Genomic DNA, 20,705 nt, shown 5'->3' with positions numbered 1-20,705 from the left:
ACTCCACTCACCACTGGCGAAGCAATTGTATTTCTCGCTTCCCAAAGCAGCCGAGGACAAATCTGATCCGGGCCTGGCGACTTGTCAATCTTAATGTTTGACAAAATTTTCAGTACATCAGCTTCCTCTATCTCTATCCATTCCAGCATGCACACCTGCTCTTCAAAGGTTTCATTCACTACAAAGTTCGTTTCTTTCGTAAAGACAGAAGCAAAAAACTCATTTAGGGCTTCCCCTACCTCCTCAGGCTCCACACACAAGTTCCCTATGCTATCCCTGATCGGCCCTACTCTTTCTTTGACCATTCTCTTATTCCTCACGTAAGTGTAAAATGCCTTTGTGTTTTCCCGGATTCCTTCTGCCAAGCCTTTCTCGTGCCCCCTCCTGGCTCTCCTCAGACCATTTTTGAGCTCCTTCCTTGCCTGCATGTAATCCTCTCTAGCTGAACTTGACCCTAGCTTCCTCCACCTTATGTAAGCTACCTTCTTCCTTTTCACTAGAAGCTCCACCGCTCTCGTCATCCAAGGTTCCTTAATCTTACCCCTTCTTGCCTGTCTCAGAGGGACATATTTACTCATCACTCCCAACAACTGTTCCTTAAACCGTCTCCACATGTCTATAGTTCCCTTACCATGGAACAACTGCTCCCAGTCCATGCTTCCTAACTCATGTCTAATCGCATCATAGTTTCCTCTTCCCCAATTAAATATCCTCCCATTCTGCCTAATCCTCTCCTTCTCCATAGCTATGTAGAATGTGAGGCAGTTATGGTCACTATCACCAAAATGCTCTCCCACCACAAGATCTGATACCTGCCCCGGCTCGTTTCCGAGCACCAAGTCTAGAATGGCCTCTCCCCTCGTCGGCCTGTCAACGTACTGAGTTAGGAAACCCTCCTGACACACCTTACAAAAACAGCTCCATTCAAATCTTCTGCTCGAAGGAGGTTCCAATCAATATTGGGAAAGTTAAAGTCACCCATTACAACAACCCTACTGCGTGCACACTTTTCCAAAATCTGTCGACCTATGCTTTCTTCAATCTCCCTGCTGCTATTGGGGGGCCTGTAGTAAACCCCTAACGAGGTGACTACTCCCTTGCTGTTCCTAATTTCCACCCATACTGACTCAGTAGGCAGAATTGTGGGAGATATAGCAGTTTGGATCGGAAATTGGCTTGCTGAAAGAAGACAGAGGGTGGTAGTTGATGGGAAATGTTCATCCTGGAGACCAGTTACTAGTGGTGTACCGCAAGGGTCGGTGTTGGGCCCACTGCTGTTTGTCATTTTTTGAAATGACCTGGATGAGGGCGTAGAAGGATGGGTTAGTAAATTTGCAGACGACACTAAGGTCGGTGGAGTTGTGGATAGTGATGAAGGATGCTGTAGGTTGCAGAGAGACATGGATAAGCTGCAGAGCTGGGCTGAGAGGTGGCAAATGGAGTTTAATGCAGACAAGTGTGAGGTGATGCACTTTGGTAGGAGTAACCAGAAGGCAAAGTACTGGGCTAATGGTAAGATTCTTGGTAGTGTAGATGAGCAGAGAGATCTCAGTGTCCATGTACACAGATCCTTGAAAGTTGCCACCCAGGTTGACAGGGCTGTTAAGAAGGCATACAGTGTTTTAGCTTTTATTAAAAGAGGGATCGAGTTCCGGAACCAAGAATTTATGTTGAAGCTGTGCAAATCTCTGGTGCGGCCGCACTTGGAGTATTGTGTACAGTTCTGGTCACTGCATTATAAGAAGGATGTGGAAGCTTTGGAAAGGGTGCAGAGGAAATTTACTAGGATGTTGCCTGGTATGGAGGGAAGGTCTTACGAGGAAAGGCTGAGTGATTTGAGGCTGTTTTCATTGGAGAGAAGAAGGTTGAGAGGTGACTTAATTGAAACATATAAAATAATCAGAGGGTTAGATAGGGTGGATAGGGAGAGCCTTTTTCCTAGGATGGTGACGGCGAGCACGAGGGGGCATAGCTTTAAATTGAGGGGTGAAAGATATAGGACAGATGTCAGAGGTAGTTTCTTTACTCAGAGAGTAGTAAGGGAATGGAATGCTTTGCCTGCAATGGTAGTAGATTCGCCAACTTTAGGTACATTTAAGTCGTCATTGGATAAGCATATGGACGTACATGGAATAGTGTAGGTTAGATGGGCTTGAGATCGGTATGACAGGTTGGCACAACATCGAGGACCGAAAGGCCTGTACTGTGTTGTAATGTTCTATGAGTGTATGTGTGTTTGTGTGTGTGCGTGCGTGTGTGCGTGCGTGTGTGTGTGTGTGTGTGTGTGTGTGTGTGTGTGTGTGTGTGTGTGTGGTGTGTGTGTGTGTGTGTGTGTGTGTGTGTGTGAGCGCGTATGTGTGTGTGTCAGTGTGTGTGTGTGTGTGAGTGAATGTACGTGTGAGTGTGTGTGTGTCCGTGCGGACGTGTGTATGTGTGAGTAAGTTTGTGCGTGTGTGTATGTGTGAGTGTGCGCGTGTGTGTGAGTGAGAGTGCGAGTACGTGTGTGTGAGTGTGTGTATGTATGTCTGTGTCTAAGTGCGTGCGTGTATGTGTCTGTGTGTGTGAGTGTGTGTGTGTATGTGTGTCTGTGTGCGTGTTTGTGTGTGCGTGAGTGAGTGTGTGTGTGTGTCTGTGTGTGTGTGAGTGTGAGAGTTAGAGTGTGTGTGTCTGTGTGAGTGTGTGTGTGTGTGTGTGTGTGTGTGTGTGTGTGTGTGTGTGTGAGTGAGTGTGAGTGTGTGTGTCTGTGAGAGTGTGAGTATGTGTGTTTGTGTGTTTGTGGGAGTGAGTTAAAGTGTGTGTGTGTGTGAGTGAGTGAGTGTGTGTGTGTGTGTGTGTGCGCGCGTGTGTGTGTGTGAGTGTGTGTATGTGTGCGTGTGTGTGCGTGTGTGTGTATGTGTGTCTGTGTGTGTTTATGTATGTGTGTGAGAGTGTGAGTGTCTCTGTGTGTGTGTGTTTGTGTGTGTGTCTGTCTGTGTGTGTCTGTGTGTGCGTGTGTGGGAGTGTGTGTGCCTGCGTGTGCGTGTATGTGTCTGTCTGTGTCTGTGTCTGTGTGAGTGAGTGAGTGAGTGAGTGAGTGTGTGTGTGTGTGTGTGTGTGTGTGTGTACGCTTGTGCATAACAGGTGCCAGTCTTGAGGCAAAAGAATTCACACAAATCTCTGCATGTTTTTAATTTAGAAAAATGAATCGGATGGAGAAATGTATGAAGATCTGGACAACTACAGGTAGAATTTAATTTTCAAATTGCGTCTTGTGTTTTCTGTCCTCTTGAGAAGTAGTCGCACACACATTATTTAAGATGCCTCATTACCCTGAGAGCAGGCTGGAGTATTGTTGATGGACTGGAGTTATGTATAAGCCCAGACTAGTTTGGGACATCAAGCCCTTTAGCCTTGGAACGGGAGCAAAGCAGTTCAAATCTCTGTGCCAATGTGGTAGCTTAATGCATTCCTCTTGTAATACTCACAAGGTGCATTTAGTTGATCCAGTTGCTGCAGTGAGATTCAGTTTGTGGCGGTTGGACCAGGGGATCAGTATTATAAAGACCAGGCACAGCACTATGTTAACAAACCAGCCCACTGTCATCATTGACAAAAATCAGAGGGTGAGGTACATGGAGGAGGGAACGGGAGAGATAGAATAGAAAGAAAGAGGGTAGAATAAGGTCCAAAAAGAGGGGAAGTCCATGGGGACCATCAGGTTCGGGGAATATACCCCGATGGGATGGAGGCAGTAAGGATGTGGAGCTGAAAAAGCTCAGCAGGTCAGACAGGATCCGAGGATCAGGAACGTCAATGTTTCGGGTTGGAACCTTTCTTCAGGACTGGGGAGGGGGAGAGGAATAAACGGGGGCTTGGGCTGGGTAGGTGCGATGGAGATAGGCAGATGCAGTTGGGGGGTTGTTGTGGTTGATCAGTGGGAAGGGTAGAGGGGATAGGTGAGCAGGAGGATGGATGGGTTGGAGGTACAGAGACTTTGAAGCTGATGAAGTCAATACTCAGCTGGTGTCACAGGTGCACAGGGTGGTGAAGAAAGCATTTAGCACGCTGGCCTTCACCAGTCGAGGCACTGAGTCTCGGAGTTGGGACGTTATGTTACAGTTATACCAGTCGTTGGTGAGGCTGCACTTGGAGTACTGTGTACAGTTTTGGACACCCTGTTATAGGAAAGACATAGTTAAACTGGAAAGTGTACAAAGAAAATTTATGAGGGTGTTGCCTGGACTAATAGGCCTGAGTTATAGGGAGAAGTTGGCCAGAATAGGACTTTATTCCTTGGAATGTAGGAGAATGAGGGGTGACCTTATTGAGGTGTATAAAATCATGAAGGACATAGATAGGATGAATGCACATAGTCTTTTTCCCAGGGATGGGGAATTGAAAACTAGAGAGGATAGGTTTAAGGTGAGAGGGAATAACTTTAGGAAGGATGTGAGGGGCAATTTCTTCACGCAGAGAGTGATGCGTATATGGAAAGGACTGCCAGAGAAATTGTTTGAGGCGGGTACAATAACAACATTTAAAAAAAACATTTAGATAGGCAAATGGATGAGGAGGGTTTAGAGTGATATGGACCAAATGCAGGCGATTGGAACCGCTGAGTGGGCAGCACGGTCAGCATGGACTAGTTTGGACCGAAGGGTCTGATTCCATGCTGTACTATCTATGACTCTATTGATTCTAACAATCTGCCTGCCTCCTGGTTACTTTCACTGAGACCAGCATTGTATTTCTCACTGTTGTACCTTCGGATACAATGGTCGATCATGGAATGGCAGGATTGTTTGGAATTTTATGCTGCATAGGAACAGGCCATTCAACTCCATCAGTGCCAGTGTTTCTGCCATACTCTGGGCCTTCTCCTTTCTTTTCTCATCTGAATCTACCACCATATACCCTCAGTCCCCTTCTGCTTCATCTGCTTGTCTAGCCTGTCCGTAATTAAATCTAGCATTTACTTCAACCACTCCCAGTGGGAGTGAGTCCCACATTCTCTGGGTAAAAGCGTTTCTTTTAAATTCACCATTGGATTTCTTTGATGGAATTGCTTGCATAGGCCTGACACTGAAGGACAGTGTTATAAATACTCTTGTGTCTCGTGTTGGGGTAATATTTGATAAAAGTCAAAAGAGCTGGGGATGCTGTAAATCAGGAATGAAAACAGAAGTTGCTGGAAAAGCTCGGCAGGTCTGGCAGTGTCCATTGAGAAAAAGATCAGAGCTAACATTTTGGCTCCGGTGCCGCAGAGCTGTAATATTTGATGTTGCAGTGTTCAGACCCCAAATCCAACACACACTGCATCCCAGGCTTGAAATTATCTCATCCTAAAGAGAGGTGGTCATCATCTTTCCTCACCTGGACACCATTGCTTAGCCTGTGATAGCCTGGCTTTCAGTCAGGAATTTTCAAAGGCATCAGTCACAGGTCCCTGATCCTCGGCCCATGGTCCAATTCCTGCCCCTGATTCGTTCCCGGATTGATTCTTTTGAACACCTTGAATGACAGCACATATGATCTATTACAAGATTGATTTCTACAATTTTTCCGTCGTCTGTCCAAACAGATCGCTGAAGGAACTCAAGGAGCAAGAGAAGAAAAGGGAGAAGGAAGAGAAACGACGACAAGAACAAGAGAGAAAAGAGCAGAAAGAGAAAGAGAAAAGAGAGCAGGAAATGAGAAAAAAGTTCAAGGTATGAACATCATTCCTTCTGAATGCTAGTTGATGAACTCGCATGCTAAAACAGAGCTCATACTCAGCAAGCCTTTGGAAAAATTTCTGAATGACATGATTAATCAACACTTGGGAATGCAGGGACAGATCAGAAATAGCCAGCACCGATTGTTAGAGGGAGATCATCTCTGACTAATGTAATTGAGTTTTTTTTTAAAAAGGTGACCAAATATGTTGATAAGGATAGTGCAGTTGACATAGTTTACATGGACTTCATTAAGGCCTTTGGCAATGTCTGACATGGAAGCCAGGTCCAATAGGTAAGAGTGAAAATTAGCTTACAATCTGGAGGCCAAGGGTATTGGTGGGGCATTGTTTTTGTAATTAGAAGCCTGTGGCTATCCGTGTACGCCAGGGATCAGTGCTGGGACCCTTGCTGTTTGTTATTTACACTATTGACAAGTGGGTGATCATAGAAGGTTTAATCAGTAAATTGGTGGCATTATTGATAGTGTGGAAGAGGGTCTCAGGCTACAGTCTGATATTGATGAGCTGGTAAATTGGGCAGAGCAATGGTAGATAGAATTTAATCCTGAAAGATGCAAGGTGATATATTTCGGGAGGTCTAATAAGGGAAAGAAATACACAACGAACGGTTAAGTCCGAGGGAGTACAGAGAAACAAGGGGACTTTGGTGGAAAAGCACATACACCCTGGAAGGTGTCAGCACAGGTAGACAGAGTGGTGAAGAAGGCATTCAGGATGCTTGAATGCCGAGAAGTATGGAATGCGCTGCCTTTAAGCAACATTTAAGGAGCATCTGGATGAGCACTTAAAATACCAGGGTATAGTAGGCTATCGACCCAGTGCAGGTAAATGGGATGAGTGTAGTTTCGCGTTGTTGGTCATCATAGACATGGAGAGTGAAGGGCCTGTTCCTATGCTGTATGACTGCATGACTCAATGAGCTACCCCTTAATTCATGCTCCTCTCTGTACAGGCCTTTGAACTGGTACTAGAACCATAGAGCTCCATCCCCTGCATGGGCATGTTTTTAAAACAGGGGTGAAGGCATCTAACATACACAGACACTTCCTGACCCAGTCACTGTAATAGGGTGGGGACTGAAATTGGCAGCCTGTTCACCATTTTAGATAATGAATCAATGGGCAATTGAGATTGCTACCAAGATGCGGAGTGGCTAATTCTCCATGTGGGAGAGCCTGGGACCAGAGGGCATCATCTCAGAATAAGAGCCAGCCTATTGAAGACAGATGCGGAGGAATCTCAGAGGGGAGTGAATCTGTGGGATTCTTTACCGCAGAGGGCTGTTGAGGCTGGGTTGTGAAGTATATTCAAGGCTGAGACAGACAGATTTTTTAATCAGTAAGGGGATCGAACGTTACGGGGAAAAGGGCAGGAAAGTGGAGTTGATCAGCCATGACCTCATTGAATGGAAGGTCAGGACAGAGGCCAGGATCCCATCATTAAGTTAACAAAGTGTGTAGCTGGGTGAACACAGCAGGCCAAGCAGCATCTCAGGAGCACTAAAGCTGACGTTTTGGGCCTAGACCCTTCCCAAAACGTCAGCTTTTGTGCTCCTGAGATGCTGCTTGGCCTGCTGTGTTCATCCAGCTCCACACTTTGTTATCTTGGATTCTCCAGCATCTGCAGTTCCCATTATTCCCCATCATTAAGTAACCCTTTATCTACTCATGCATAGTACACTAGCCGTGACCAGCCAGTTTCGAGCCAGTCCCTTCAACTGAGGACATTCTGAATTCCCTGTTTATGTAATTTTTTTCCCCTACACTACTGCCACATAGCAGTAGTGCCTACTTCCCCTAGTACCCGCATTGCATATGCATGGGTGTGAGACACAGCAAAAACACCAGTTGTGTGGAAAGCTTTATCGACATTCCACTACCGGGAAACCCAGCACCGCAGCCAAGGAACCAATAGACAATAGACAATAGGTGCAGGACTAGGCCATTCGGCCCTTTGAGCCAGCACCACCATTCATTGTGATCTTGGCTGATCATCCACAATCAGTATCCTGTTCCTGCCTTATCCCCAAAACCCTTGATTCCACTATCTTTATGAGCTCTGTCTATCTCTTTCTTGAAAGTATCCAGAGAGTTGGCCTCCACTGCCTTTTGGGGCAGAGCATTCCATATATCCACCACTCTCTGGGTGAAGAAGTTTTTCCCTCCACTCTGTTCTAAATGGCCTACCCCTTATTTTTAAACTGTGTCCTCTGGTTTTGGACTCACCCATCAGTGGAAACATCACCAGTGGCAAGCAGACCCCTAGCAGGGGCAATATTCACGTGAAAGAAAAAGTGAGGGTAGGGTAGGGATCAAATCCGTATGGAATTGGAAGGGGAGATAGAGCACCCCACCGCCTGCAGTGGCCACCTCTCCCTGAAGTCATCGAGAGTGTTGGTGGACGCCGCACCTTCCTTTTCCAGGGACAGCCAAGCAGGAATATAGCTGTGGAATTCCCTGTTTATATTAGTCAGCCAGGACCTTCTGATTGGCCCGGGTTAAAAACCTCAATCAAGGACCTCATAGTTAACAAGGTCCATCTGGTTCCATTCCCTGCAACTACTGTCTTGGTTCTAAATGCACTGCTGCTAATTCTGAGAGTGTGCCTCTCATTTTACTAACTTCTAGGAACTGGCAACAATAGCCATCTTTATATGAACATTTACAAAGAATTGGAATTTGCATTTCTTTGTTTAAAAAGTGATTCTGGGCAGAGCACTGTCATTTATAGGAAGAACTGTTCTACTTCCTTATCGAATGCTATATTTAAATATACCAGAGCAGTAATGCGGCCATGTTCAAGCAGTGTGACTCTTCGGCCAAACCAGAAGTGAGTGTAACACATTACTTGATGTTGGAAATATATTTGTGTTTGTTTTTATAAACACTTCAGCAAAACAAGCGTTGATTGTACACGCCCAGTGAATAATTGTGCCCACATGGTGATTTTCAAAGATAAGTGGAAGTGCCGAATATCTGAGCTACACATCCCACCAGCTCTATCAGAATCACCCCATATAGTTTGAAACAAAGAAACTGAATCCTGTAAAAAGACTGAGGTCCATCTCCAATATAAGATAACAAGGTACAGAGCTGGAGGAACACGGCAGGCCAAGCAGCAGCAGAGGAGCAGGAAGGCTGATGTTTCGGGCCAAGACCCTTCTTCAGGCCCATCTCCTTCTATATTCCCTGCAAATGTTGCAACTGTGAAGGAGTGTTTCTGATACTATTATAACCTCGCTGCGAAGCCTCTTCCAGGGATGCCTAACCTGAAGAAGTTACCCTCCTCCCTCCGGACCAACCTCAGGGAATCTCTCTCCCATTGCAAACTCTCCATCTTCGGTCCGCCTCCCCCTCTCTCCCTATTTATTCCAGAACCCTCTCCCCATCCCCCTCTCTGATGAAGGGTGTAGGCCCGAAACATCAGCTTTTGAGCTCCTGAGATGCTGCTTGGCCTGCTGTGTTCATCCAGCTCCACACTTTGTTATCTGTGAAGGAATTGTTGCCTCATCCTAGCAACCAATCCCAAACAGTTAGCCACAACATGAGGTAAGAGAAACACCTAGTATTCAGGAACTCATCGCCAAATTCCTCTGTACTTTCCAAGCTATTTTTACAACCCATCATGGCTCATAGATGATAGCCCAGAATGATCTGCTGAAAGAAATGTGATTACATGAAGCAATACTATACCTAGGGAGACTGGATTGTGAATTAGCCACTTGCTAGTTGAAAGCAGCAATCACTGCTTCGCTCAATCAGCCCTTTCACATTATGTGATTCACTTCCCGACCATCTAAAGCCTGTCCCACCATCTACAAGACACAAGTCAGGAGTGTGATGGGATACTCCCCACTTGCCTGGATGGGTGCAGCCCCAACAACACTCAAGAAGCTCGACACCATCCAGGACAGAGCAGCCGCTTGATTGGCACCACATCCACAAGGATTCACTCCCCCCACCACCGACACTCAGTAGCAGCAGTGTATACTATCTACAAGATGCACTGCAGAGATTCACCAAAGATCCTCAGACAGCACCTTCCAAACCCACGACCACTTCCATCTAGAAGGAGAAGGGCAGAAGGACCTCCAACCCAACCCCATCCCCACCAAGCCATTCAACATCCTGACTTGAAAATATATTGCCATTCCTTCAGTAGGATGCGGGTATCATTGGCTTGACCGACATTTATTTTCCATCCCAAATTGCCTAGAGATCAGTTACCATTCAGCCATCTTGCTGTGGGTCTGCAGACTCACTTAGGCCAGACCAGGTAAGGATGGCAGATTTCCTTCCCTAACAGTTATTATCCCAAAATAACACATGACAGTTGTCACAGGATCATACAGTCATACAGCACAAAAACAGGCCCTTTGACCCAACTCATCAATGCCGAAACTGAACTAATCCTATTTGTCTTCATTTGGCCCAAGTGCCTCTAAACCCTTCCTATTCAGGTGCCTGTCCAAATGTGTTTTAAATGTTGTAATTGTACCTGCCTCTACCACGTCATCAGGCAGTTCATTCCATAAATGCCCCATTCTTTGTGCGATAAAGTGGCCCCTCAGGTCCCTTTTAAATCTTTTCCCTCTCACCTTAAACTTATGCCGTCTAGTTTTGGACTCCCCTACCCTGGGTACAAGACCTTAGCTATTCATCTTATGCACACCGCTCAAGTATGGTCATCCCTCAGCTTCCGCTGCTCCAAAGAAAAAAGTCCCAGCCTGCCCAGCTCTCCTTATAGTTCAAAACTGCTAGTCTTGATGACAGGGGATAGTAGGAACTGCTGGAGTCAGAGGTAACACAGTGTGGGGCTGGAGGAACACAGCAGGCCAGGCAGCATCAGAGGAGCAGGAAAGCTGACGTTTCGGGTTTACGGCTTTCATCAGGATTGGTCTTGGTAACATCCTTGTGGATCTTTGTTGCGCCCTTTCTGGTTTAATCATATCCTTCCTATAGCAGGACAACCAGAATCGTACGCAGTACTCCAAACGAAGCCTAACCAATGTCTTATACAGCTGTAACATGATGTCCCAATGCTCTGACCAATGAACCAATCAAATGTCTTTTTTTTTATTCATTCACGGGATGAGGGCATCGCTGGCTAGGTGGCATTTATTGCCCTTCCCTAATCGCCCAGAGGGCACTTAAGAGTCAAACACATTGCTGTGGGTTTGGAGTTACATGTAGGCCAGACCAGGTAAGGATGGCAGTTTCCTTCCCTAAAGAGCATTAGTGAAACGGGTGGGTTCTTTTTCCAACAATTGGATTCACAGTCATCATTAGATTCTTAATTCCAGAATTATATTTCATTGAATTCAAATTCCACCATCTGCTGTGGCAGGATTTGAACCCGGGTCTTCAGAACATTATCTGGATCTCTGGGTTAACAGTCCAGCGATAATACAATGAGGCCATCGCCTCTCCTTCACCACTCTGTCTGCCTATAATGCCACTTTCAATGATCTATGCACCTGCAGCCCCAGGTCAACACACTTCCCAAGGTCCTGCCATTAACTGTGTAACTCCTGCCCTGGAGAAAGTAGGGACTCCAGATGCTGGAGAATCTGAGATAACGAGGTATAGAACTGGATGAAGGGTCTTGGCCCAAAACATCAGCTTTTGTGCTCCTCTGATGCTGCTTGGCCTGCTGTGTTCATCCAGCTCTACATCTTGTTATCTTTCGCCCTGGTTTCTCTTACCAAAATGCAACGCCTCGCATTTGCCTGAATTAAACCTCATTTGCCATTCCTGGCCCACTGGACCAGCTGGCCAAGATCCTGTTGTACTCTTAGATAGCTTTCTTCACCATCCACGATACCATCAATTTTGGTGTCATCCTCAAACTTCCACCCATACCTCCTATCTTCTCACCCAAATCATTTAAAATAAATAACCAATAGCAGCGGACCCAGCACCGATCCTTGTGACACACCACTGTTCACAGGCCCCAAGCCTTTACAACGCCCCTCTACCACCACCTTCTGTCTCCTACTATTTTGTGTCCAATCGGCTAGCTCTCCCTGGATCCCATGGGATCTAAACTCTTCAAACAGCCTACTGTGTAGAACTACCTCAGAGGCCTTGCTAAAGTCCATGCAGACAGCATCCACCGCTCTGTCTTCATCTATTTTCTTGGTCACCCCTTCAAAAAACTCAATCTAATTTGTGAGTCATGATTTCCCACAGACAGACCCATCCTGATTGTCCATAATCAGTTATGACGAGGTGTGGAGCTGGATGAACACAGCAGGCCAAGCTGCATCAGAGGAGCAGGAAGGCTGACGTTTTGGGCCTAGACCCTTCATCAGAAATCAATTGTTGCCTTTCCAAATGCATGTAGATCCTGTCTGTTAGAATCCCTTCCAACAAATTACACTCTACTGATGTCTGGCTCACCAGTCTCTAGTTCCAGCTTTTTATTGAACTCAAATTATACACTCAACCATGGTGGGATTCAAACCCATGACCCCCCTGGGTTAAGAGCCTATTGAAATACCACTAGGCATTGCCTCCCAGATTCTGGGGCTCCTGCCCTAACAGCACTGTGGACGTCCCTATACCCCATGAGCTGCAGCAGTTCGGGAGGTAATTCCTCATACCTCCTCAAGGGGCAGTTAAGGACAGGCAATAGATGCTGGCCAGCCTGAATCTCATGAACAGATGACAACAAACCCCATAATGGGAGGTGAATATAGGCCTGAAGTTTATTTCATTTTTCATCATTGGGTCACTGTGGACAGCCTGTGAATGGTGTTATTCTGTTGTGGATGGTGACAGTGGGAAGGTTGGTTTGGACTGGACAATTTTCATCTTATGTGTGTGACGTCCCTGAAAACTCCATCTCACTTATTTCCTTCATCTAGAATTCGAATTAGATTCCCTACAGTGTGGAAACAAGCCCTTTGGCCCAACAAGTCCACACCGAACCTCAGTGCATCCCACCCAGACCCATCCCCCTATAACCCACCCAATCTACACATCCCTGAACACTACAGGCAATTTAGCACGGCCAATCCACCCTAACCTACACACCTTTGGACTGTGGGAAGAAGCGTACGCAGGCACGGGGAAAATGTGTAAACTCCACACAGACAGTCACCCGAGGCTGGAATTGAACCTGGGTCCCTGGTGCTGTGAGGCTGCAGTGCTAATCACTGAGCCACCGTGCCGCTGCCCCATGATCTGTGCCTCTTCGACTTGCCCGGTGAGAATGTGCTGGTGGCTGGTTGCCTAAAGGAACTGTTTTCTCCTGTTTAGCTCTCCGGGCCAATTGAGGTCATCCATACTGTGAAGGTCACAATGGATTACAAAGGTGGAAAGAATGAACTGTCGTGTAAACAGGGCGAGTGCTTGGAGGTCATCCGCATCACCGACAACCCTGAAGGCAAATGGCTGGCCAGGACATTAGATGGTTCCTGTAAGTACAGTGATGCTGAACTTTCATTTAGATATCAAAACTCAGGGGAGCAGAATCACATAGAAATTGACCCTTAGCAGCAGGGACCACTGTTTCAAGGAGCACTGTAAAGGAGGGAAGTGAGGATAGAGAGATGGACAAACATGGGGAGAGAATCCTACTGTGATGTTTCACCAACTGAAAATACAGCCGCCAACGGTTGATCAATTAAAAGGACTCAAGCGGCTGAAATTAGAGGCACAGAGATAGTATGAAGGGATATGGTGTTGGAGAAGATCACATAGATAGTTAAGCATGGTCCGAAAATCAAGGACAAGAATTTGAAAGTCAGAAGTCACTTGACACCAGCTTATGGTCCTGCTCCTTCACCTGATGAAAGCTTGTGATTTCAAATAAACCTGTTGGCCTATATCCAGGCGTGGTGTGCTTTCTGACCTGCTCCACCCCAGTCCAACGCCCACATCAAGAATTTTAAAGTCAAGGTTTTGCTAGAGCTGGAGCCAGCATAAGTCAGTGAGTCAAGCAGAGGGTGATGAATGAACTGGGATTTGGTGGGGATAAAGACATAGACAGCTAAACATTTTGGATGAGCTATATCTTTCTGAGGATATAAGGCGGGAGGCTAGCCAGAAAGATAGTTGAAAATCTGAGCCAGGCATTTTAATAATAACTAATGCATCAGCCTATTTACATACTATTGAAATAATAATTGTAAAATTCCCCTGGCATTTACTAAAACCGAGGTGTGGACACACAGGATTTCAATTCAATACATGGACGTCCATTGGTGGGACTGCTGGAAATCATCACTGCAGTGGACTGTCAGCGCCGCCAGCTGTCAGCTATGAGTATTACAGATATAATAGGAACTGCAGATGCTAGAGAATCCAAGATAACAAATTGTAGAGCTGGATGAACACAGCAGGCCAAGCAGCATCTCAGGAGAACAAAAGCTGATGTTTCAGGCCTAGACTCTTCATCAGAAAAGGGTCTAAGCCCGAAACGTCAGCTTTTGTGCTCCTAAGGTGCTGCTGGGCCTGCTGTGTTCATCCAGCTACACACCTTGTTATCTCATGAGTACTACAGATGTTCATCAAATCAAGAAAGGACCAGTATTTGTCATCTGGATATCTGAAATCAAAGCAGTTCATTGTCAATGAAATATTTTAGAAGTTGATTCACTATTTTAATGTAGGCCTTTTCTAGAATTTAAATATTAAAGATCTGAATGAGTGTGTAGGAGAATAATATTGAGATAGGGGGTTAACTATGATCCAGTTGGATGCTAGAACAGGTTAAGGGGCCGATACAAACTCCAATTTCCTAAGACCCCACACAATACAGCAGCCAGCAGGAACGCAGGAAACTACTACGGACTGCAATACAATAATGTCTAGATCATGTATACCTGGGGGATTCTGCTCCTGACTGCAAACCCCACACCCAGTCCGCACAGCATTTACTTTTCTCCATGGTGAACCCCAGTGAAGTCAGTAACAGAGAGGGCTCAATCTCTGTTTGTGTGTCAGGCTCCCAGGGCATGTATTATGCCCCAGGATGGGGTAAGTGCAATAATGAAAGGTTTTCTGACCCCCAGCCACAAGGGCTCTGCTGCTAATTATGTTCCTCTGGACTCCTGGGGATCATGTTGATGAAGAGCAGCCAGTTTTGCAGATGGATGTCTGGCCTTCTCATTGCCTTCACGACCATTTAGCTTCTTCAAATAAGGAGATACCATTCAAATCAATCCCTGGTCTCCGGCAATGATAATTTCTAGAGTTGGAAATCATGAAAAATCTGCTCTTCCGGGAAAAAAGCAACTGGAACATGCAGTGCACATCAGATTATCCAATATTTGTGCCAATAACTCTTGTTTCTAGGTCCGATGGGACATATATTTGATTCCCACTTGAGCGCATGGATCTAGGCAGATATTCTAGTCAATCCTGAGGCAGTGACAGATGTCCGGGCCTAGAACATTAGCTTGGAGCACTATCACCCCCTGAACTGGAATTACAAGCACGTTCGTTTGTATACAAATACTGCTATTAACATGATATGATGTCCCTGTGCCCTTCACAGTATGACTCTGGAGACAAAGGGGAGTTACACTGGACTTGAAGCATTAACTCTGCCTCCCTCTACACTTCCTGCTGGACCTGCTGAGTTTCTCCAGCATTCTCAGTGTTTATTTCAGAACGCCAGCATGTACAGGATGTTGATTTTTCTTTTAAGGAAATGTTGGGATGGATGATCAGAAGGTTTTAAGGAGCAACATAAAGAGATGAGACCTTTGATTTTTTTCAAATATTAAAGGGATCAAAGGATATGAGGGCAAAGCAGAAACAGGGTATTCTGTTGGATGATCAGCCAGGATTGTATGGAATGGTAGGGAAAGCTCAAAGGTCCAAATAGCCTACTCCTGGTCCGCGTTTCTATATTTCTATGACTTTGCAGTGAGTTGAAAAGGTGCATGAGAATTTTAAAATCAAAATGTTGTTACGCTGGGAGTCAATGTAAATCATTGAGATATGATGGATGAGCATGACATGGCATATGATCAGATATGGGGGGCGGGGGGGGCTTCAGAGTTTTTGGTGACCTGAGGCTCATGGTGGAGGGTCGAATTCGGGACATCAGGCACGGCTGTATTGGATTATTCAAGTCTACAGGTAACGAAGGCAGGAATGAGAGGTTTAACAACAGGTGGTCTGAGAATGAATGTACCATGTGTTTATGGAGGGAGAAATCAGTGATTTTGATGAAGGCACAAATATGTAAAGATAGAGGGAGAGAAGGTTGGAGGAGGAGGGTGATGACATTAGATCTGTGGAGAATACAATCAGAGAGAAAACCATTCACAATGTTAGTTAATAAGGGAGCCAGGGTATCATCCAGGCTAACACTTGAGTGCAATAAGGAAGTGCCTGACAGTCAGATAAGTCATCTTTCAGTGAGAAATTAAACTAAGACAGGATACCAAAATTCTGTATGCTCTTTTAGATAAACTCTGAGACAATATTTTGAAAATGGACGGGATGGCCAATGCAGATTATCTGGGTATTATCACACTGCTGTTTGAGAGATCTTGCTATGTAAAGTGACTGACAATCGAATGCCAAGTTTAGTTTAAATTTATACCAGACAGGTTAACTCTGATTGATCAAGGCAAGCTGAAACTGGTGCAGAGTGTGTATATGTTCTTTCAGTCTGCAACAAACAGGGGCCTGTGTAAGTAACTTCTAGTACACGTTAGTATGCCACGCTACATACCTGCTCTGTTTCAACTTTACAGAGTGTGCAATGACCATTCTCTACTTCATTCCCCAGGACAATGTTTTGGCCAATCATTCTGGTTTAAATTTAAGCAAAGCTTAATTTGCAATTAATCAGTCTTCACCAAACTAGTGTGTTTTCTGTTGCAATGCATAATTAGACTATCAAGTAGGAATATCCCTACACTATTTCGTGTCTTCTGTATGGCACCTGGAACTCATCATCATTGAATAAGGAAATCTCTGCCACACTGTTCTGATTGATGCTGCAATAAACTGGGTCTTTGTAATTCTTGTGCACCAATTGTTTATTTGTCTCCTCTTTTACAGATGGGTACATTAAAGTAACGTGTGTTGATATAAACTATGATGAGATAAGGAAGAAAACAGCTAACATGCCTGTCATAAAGCAACCAGCCCAAGACCAGGAACTCTATGACGATGTTGCACCAAATGATGACATGTAAGAGACAAAAATCCCTCCAAGCAGGGGTTAGATTTTCAACAGTTGTGCATTCCAGTTGATAGAAAAATAGAGACACCCATTCTGAAGAAGGATCATGACTCAAAACATTAGCGCTGCTTTCTGCATTCTGTCTGCAGATGCTGCCAGACTTGCTGAGTTTCTCTAGCAATTTTCATTTTTTGTTGTGGTCTGACTGGTGCCTGGTAAGATTTGGTCAAGACCTTCCAACATTTACACATCAATCTTTTTGAAGTAAAGACCAACATTTCATTTGCCTCCCCTATTACCTGATGATATTGGATTCTAGTATTTTTTTTGCAACTCATGCACAAGGGCTCCTCAATCTCTCTGAGCTCTAGCTTTCTGCAGGCTTTCACCATTTAATGATATTCATTTTCTCCATTTTTCCTGTCAAAAGACACAGCCGCTAATTTCCTACATTACATTCCATCTGCCAAACCTTTACCTTAACATGATGGTGAGGGGCTGGCCTAGTGGTATTATCGCGGGACTGTTAATACAGAGACTCAGATAATGTTCTGGGGATCTGCGTTCAAATCCTGCCACGGCAGATGGTGAAATTTGAAGTCAGCAAAAATACCTGGAATTAAGAATCTAATGATGACCATGAAACCATTGTTGATTACCAGGAAAAACCCATCTGGTTCATTAATGCCTTTTGGGGAAGGAAACTGCCATCCTTACCTGGCCTAGCCTACATGTGACTCCAGACCCACAGCAATGTGGTTGATTCTAGGCAATTAGGGATGGGCAATAAATGCTGCCCAGCCAGTGACACCCTCATTCTGTAAAGGAAAAAAGAGCTCAACCTGTTTGAATCCCTCTGTAGACTCTGTGTATCCTGCAGGCTCACATGCTTTTGTACATCTGGACCCAGCTGGCTTTGAGCTGAAGTTGGGTGGTACTGGTGGGTATATGGCAGGAAGGTGCTACAATTTATAATGTACAGTGGGGAAACAGACTCTTCAGCCCAATCGTCCCTGTTGACCAGGTATCCTAAATTAATCGAAATTGTCAGCATTTGGCCCATATCCCCCTAAGCCCTTCCTATTCATGTACCCATCCAGATGTTTTTTGAATGTTGTAATTGTACCAGCCTCTATGACCTTTTCTGGCAGTTCATTCCACACACGCAACACCCTCTGCATGAAAAAGGTCGCCCCTTAGGTCCCTTTAAACCTATGCCCCTCCAGTTTTGGATTCCCCCACCCTGGGGAAAAGACTTTGTCTAGTCACCCTATCTGTGCCCCTCATGATTTTATAAACCTCTGTAAGGTCACCCCTCAAACTCTGATGCTCCACAAAAATAATCCCAGCCTATTCAGCCTCTCCCTGTAGCTCAAACCCTCCAATCCTGGCAACATCCTTATAAATCTTTTCTGACCCCTACGAGCAGGAATAGACCTCTTCGAGCCTGCTCTGCCATTCATGGGATGTGGGTTTCACTTTAAAAGATAACATTTGTTGCCCATCCTTTATTGAATCTTGAACTAAGTGACCATGTCAGTCATTTTGTTATGGGTCTGGAGTCACTTGTAGGCCAGACCAGGCAAGGATAGCTAACTTCCTCACCTTAAAGAACCATACAGGTTTACGGCAACCAGTTTCAGGCATAACTGAGATTAGTCTTCAATCTACATTTATTCAGTGAATTTAAATTCCACCAGTTGCTGTGGGATCTGAAATTTAACAAAGTAGAGAAATTCAACAGATCTGGCAGAGAGAAACAGTGTCAATATTTTTGGGCCCAGTGACTGGAAAGGGATTGGAAATGGTGCATAGAAAATGGCTGCAAAAGAATGGGAAGAGCAAACTGGACAAATTGTGGGGACGTCCACAGCCAGACAAGGGGAGAGATATGGAGGCTTAGAGATGTGAAATAAGAATAAATGTTAACTATATAAAGGCGAAAATGAGTCACTCTGCAAAAAGTAAAATAGGAAAACGGCAGAGCTGGTGGTTTGGTAAAGAGTGGGGTGAAAGGGTTTTATATTCAAGATGGGGGATGGAGGTTACATTCGGAAATGGTGGGATTCAATATTGCGTGTATGAGACTGTAAAATGTCTGAGCGGAAAATGAGGTGTTGTTTCTCAAGGAGATATTATGCTTCTTGAGAATATTGCAGCTAAGCCCGGGACAGGAATGTTCACGTGGCAGTGAGGGCTGGTTTACTGAAAAGACAACTATCTGAGAGCTGGGGGGGGCGGGGGTCATTCTTACAGACAGAGTGGAGGTCTGTCCACAGAGTGGTCTCGCAGCTTGTGCTGGGTGTCCCCAGTGGAAAGGAGTTTGCATTGCGAGCGGTGAATGCAGGCCCCTCCACTGAAAGAAGTCCAAGCTCAGCACTGCTTCACCCAGAAGTGGAACTCGGAGCTTGGGCAGTGAGGAGGGAGGAGGTGGATGGCCAAGGGTTACACCCTCTACAGTTACTTGGGAGAATGCCAAGGGGGAGTGAGAAAGTGTTAGGAGTGACATAGGCGTGAACCAGAGTATCCTGCAGGGAATAGCCCTTGCAGAATGCCGACAGTGGAGGGGAGGGGAATGTGTTGGGTGGTGGCATCCTGCTGGAGGTGTTGGAAACGGTGGAGGATGATCCTTTAAATGCAGAGCCCAGTGAGGTGGATAATAAGGACAAGGGGAAATTATCACTGATCTGAGACAGAGAGGAAGGGGTGAGGGCAGAAGTGCGTGAGATGGGCTGGACATGGCTGACGGGCCTGTTTCATCAGTTGAGGAAGAAGGAGTTCATGTCAAACGCAGCCCGTGGAAGGTGGCAACATGAGATCAAAGATGATGGAGATGGAGGAGCCTGGAGAATGAACAGAGACTTTACAGGAAGCATGCTGTGAGGAAGCGTATTTGAGGTAATTGTGGGTGTTAGTGACATTGTAATAGATATCAGTGAACGGCCAATTCTCAGAAATCGAAACAGTGAAATCAAGAAAGGAAGAGATACAGGGGAACTTAGCTGCTTGGATACAGAATTGGCTGGCCAACAGAAGACAGCGAGTGGTAGTAGAAGGAAAATATTCTGCCTGGAAGTCAGTGGTGAGTGGGGTTCCACAGGGCTCTGTCCTTGGGCCTCTACTGTTTGTAATTTTTATTAATGACTTGGACGAGGGAATTGAAGGATGGGTCAGCAAGTTTGCAGACGACACAAAGGTCGGAGGTGTCGTTGACAGTGTAGAGGGCTGTTGTAGGCTGCAGCGGGACATTGACAGGATGCAGAGATGGGCTGAGAGGTGGCAGATGGAGTTCAACCTGGATAAATGCGAGGTGATGCATTTTGGAAGGTCGAATTTGAAAGCTGAGTACAGGATTAAGGATAGGATTCTTGGCAGTGTGGAGGAACAGAGGGATCTTGGTGTGCAGATACATAGATCCCTTAAAATGGCCACCCAAGTGGACAGGGTTGTTAAGAAAGCATATCGTGTTTTGGCTTTCATTAACAGGGGGATTGAGTTCAAGAGTCGTGAGATCTTGTTGCAGCTCTGTAAAACTTTGGTTAGACCGCACTTGGAATACTGCGTCCAGTTCTGGTTGCCGTATTATAGGAAAGATGTGGATGCTTTGGAGAGGGTTCAGAGGAGGTTTACCAGGATGCTGCCTGGACTGGAGGGCTTATCTTATGAAGAGAGGTTGACTGAGCTCGGTCTCTTTTCATTGGAGAAAAGGAGGAGGAGAGGGGACCTAATTGAGGTATACAAGATAATGAGAGGCATAGATAGAGTTGATAGCCAGAGACTATTTCCCAGGGCAGAAATGGCTAGCACGAGGGGTCATAGTTTTAAGCTGGTTGGTGGA

General features: G+C 45.5%; 1 protein-coding gene across 3 annotated transcripts in view; it reads left to right on the top strand.

Annotated features, from left to right (window-relative positions):
* The window catches only part of LOC125450961 (FYN-binding protein 1), a 177,244-nt gene that overhangs the window by 113,868 nt on the left and 42,671 nt on the right, over window positions 1-20,705 (top strand). For all 3 annotated transcript variants that reach the window (XM_059644958.1, XM_059644957.1, XM_048527468.2), the window contains exons 6-9: window positions 3,176-3,222; window positions 5,561-5,687; window positions 12,979-13,138; window positions 16,744-16,876. In XM_059644958.1, the coding sequence (XP_059500941.1) occupies window positions 3,176-3,222; window positions 5,561-5,687; window positions 12,979-13,138; window positions 16,744-16,876 (467 nt within the window). The remainder of the gene's footprint in view (window positions 1-3,175; window positions 3,223-5,560; window positions 5,688-12,978; window positions 13,139-16,743; window positions 16,877-20,705) is intronic.

This window comes from Stegostoma tigrinum, chromosome 3, assembly GCF_030684315.1.
Source record: "Stegostoma tigrinum isolate sSteTig4 chromosome 3, sSteTig4.hap1, whole genome shotgun sequence".
Lineage (NCBI taxonomy): Eukaryota > Metazoa > Chordata > Chondrichthyes > Orectolobiformes > Stegostomatidae > Stegostoma > Stegostoma tigrinum.
Note: the sequence above shows the minus strand (reverse complement) of the source record. Positions and strands in the feature narration are given on the sequence as shown.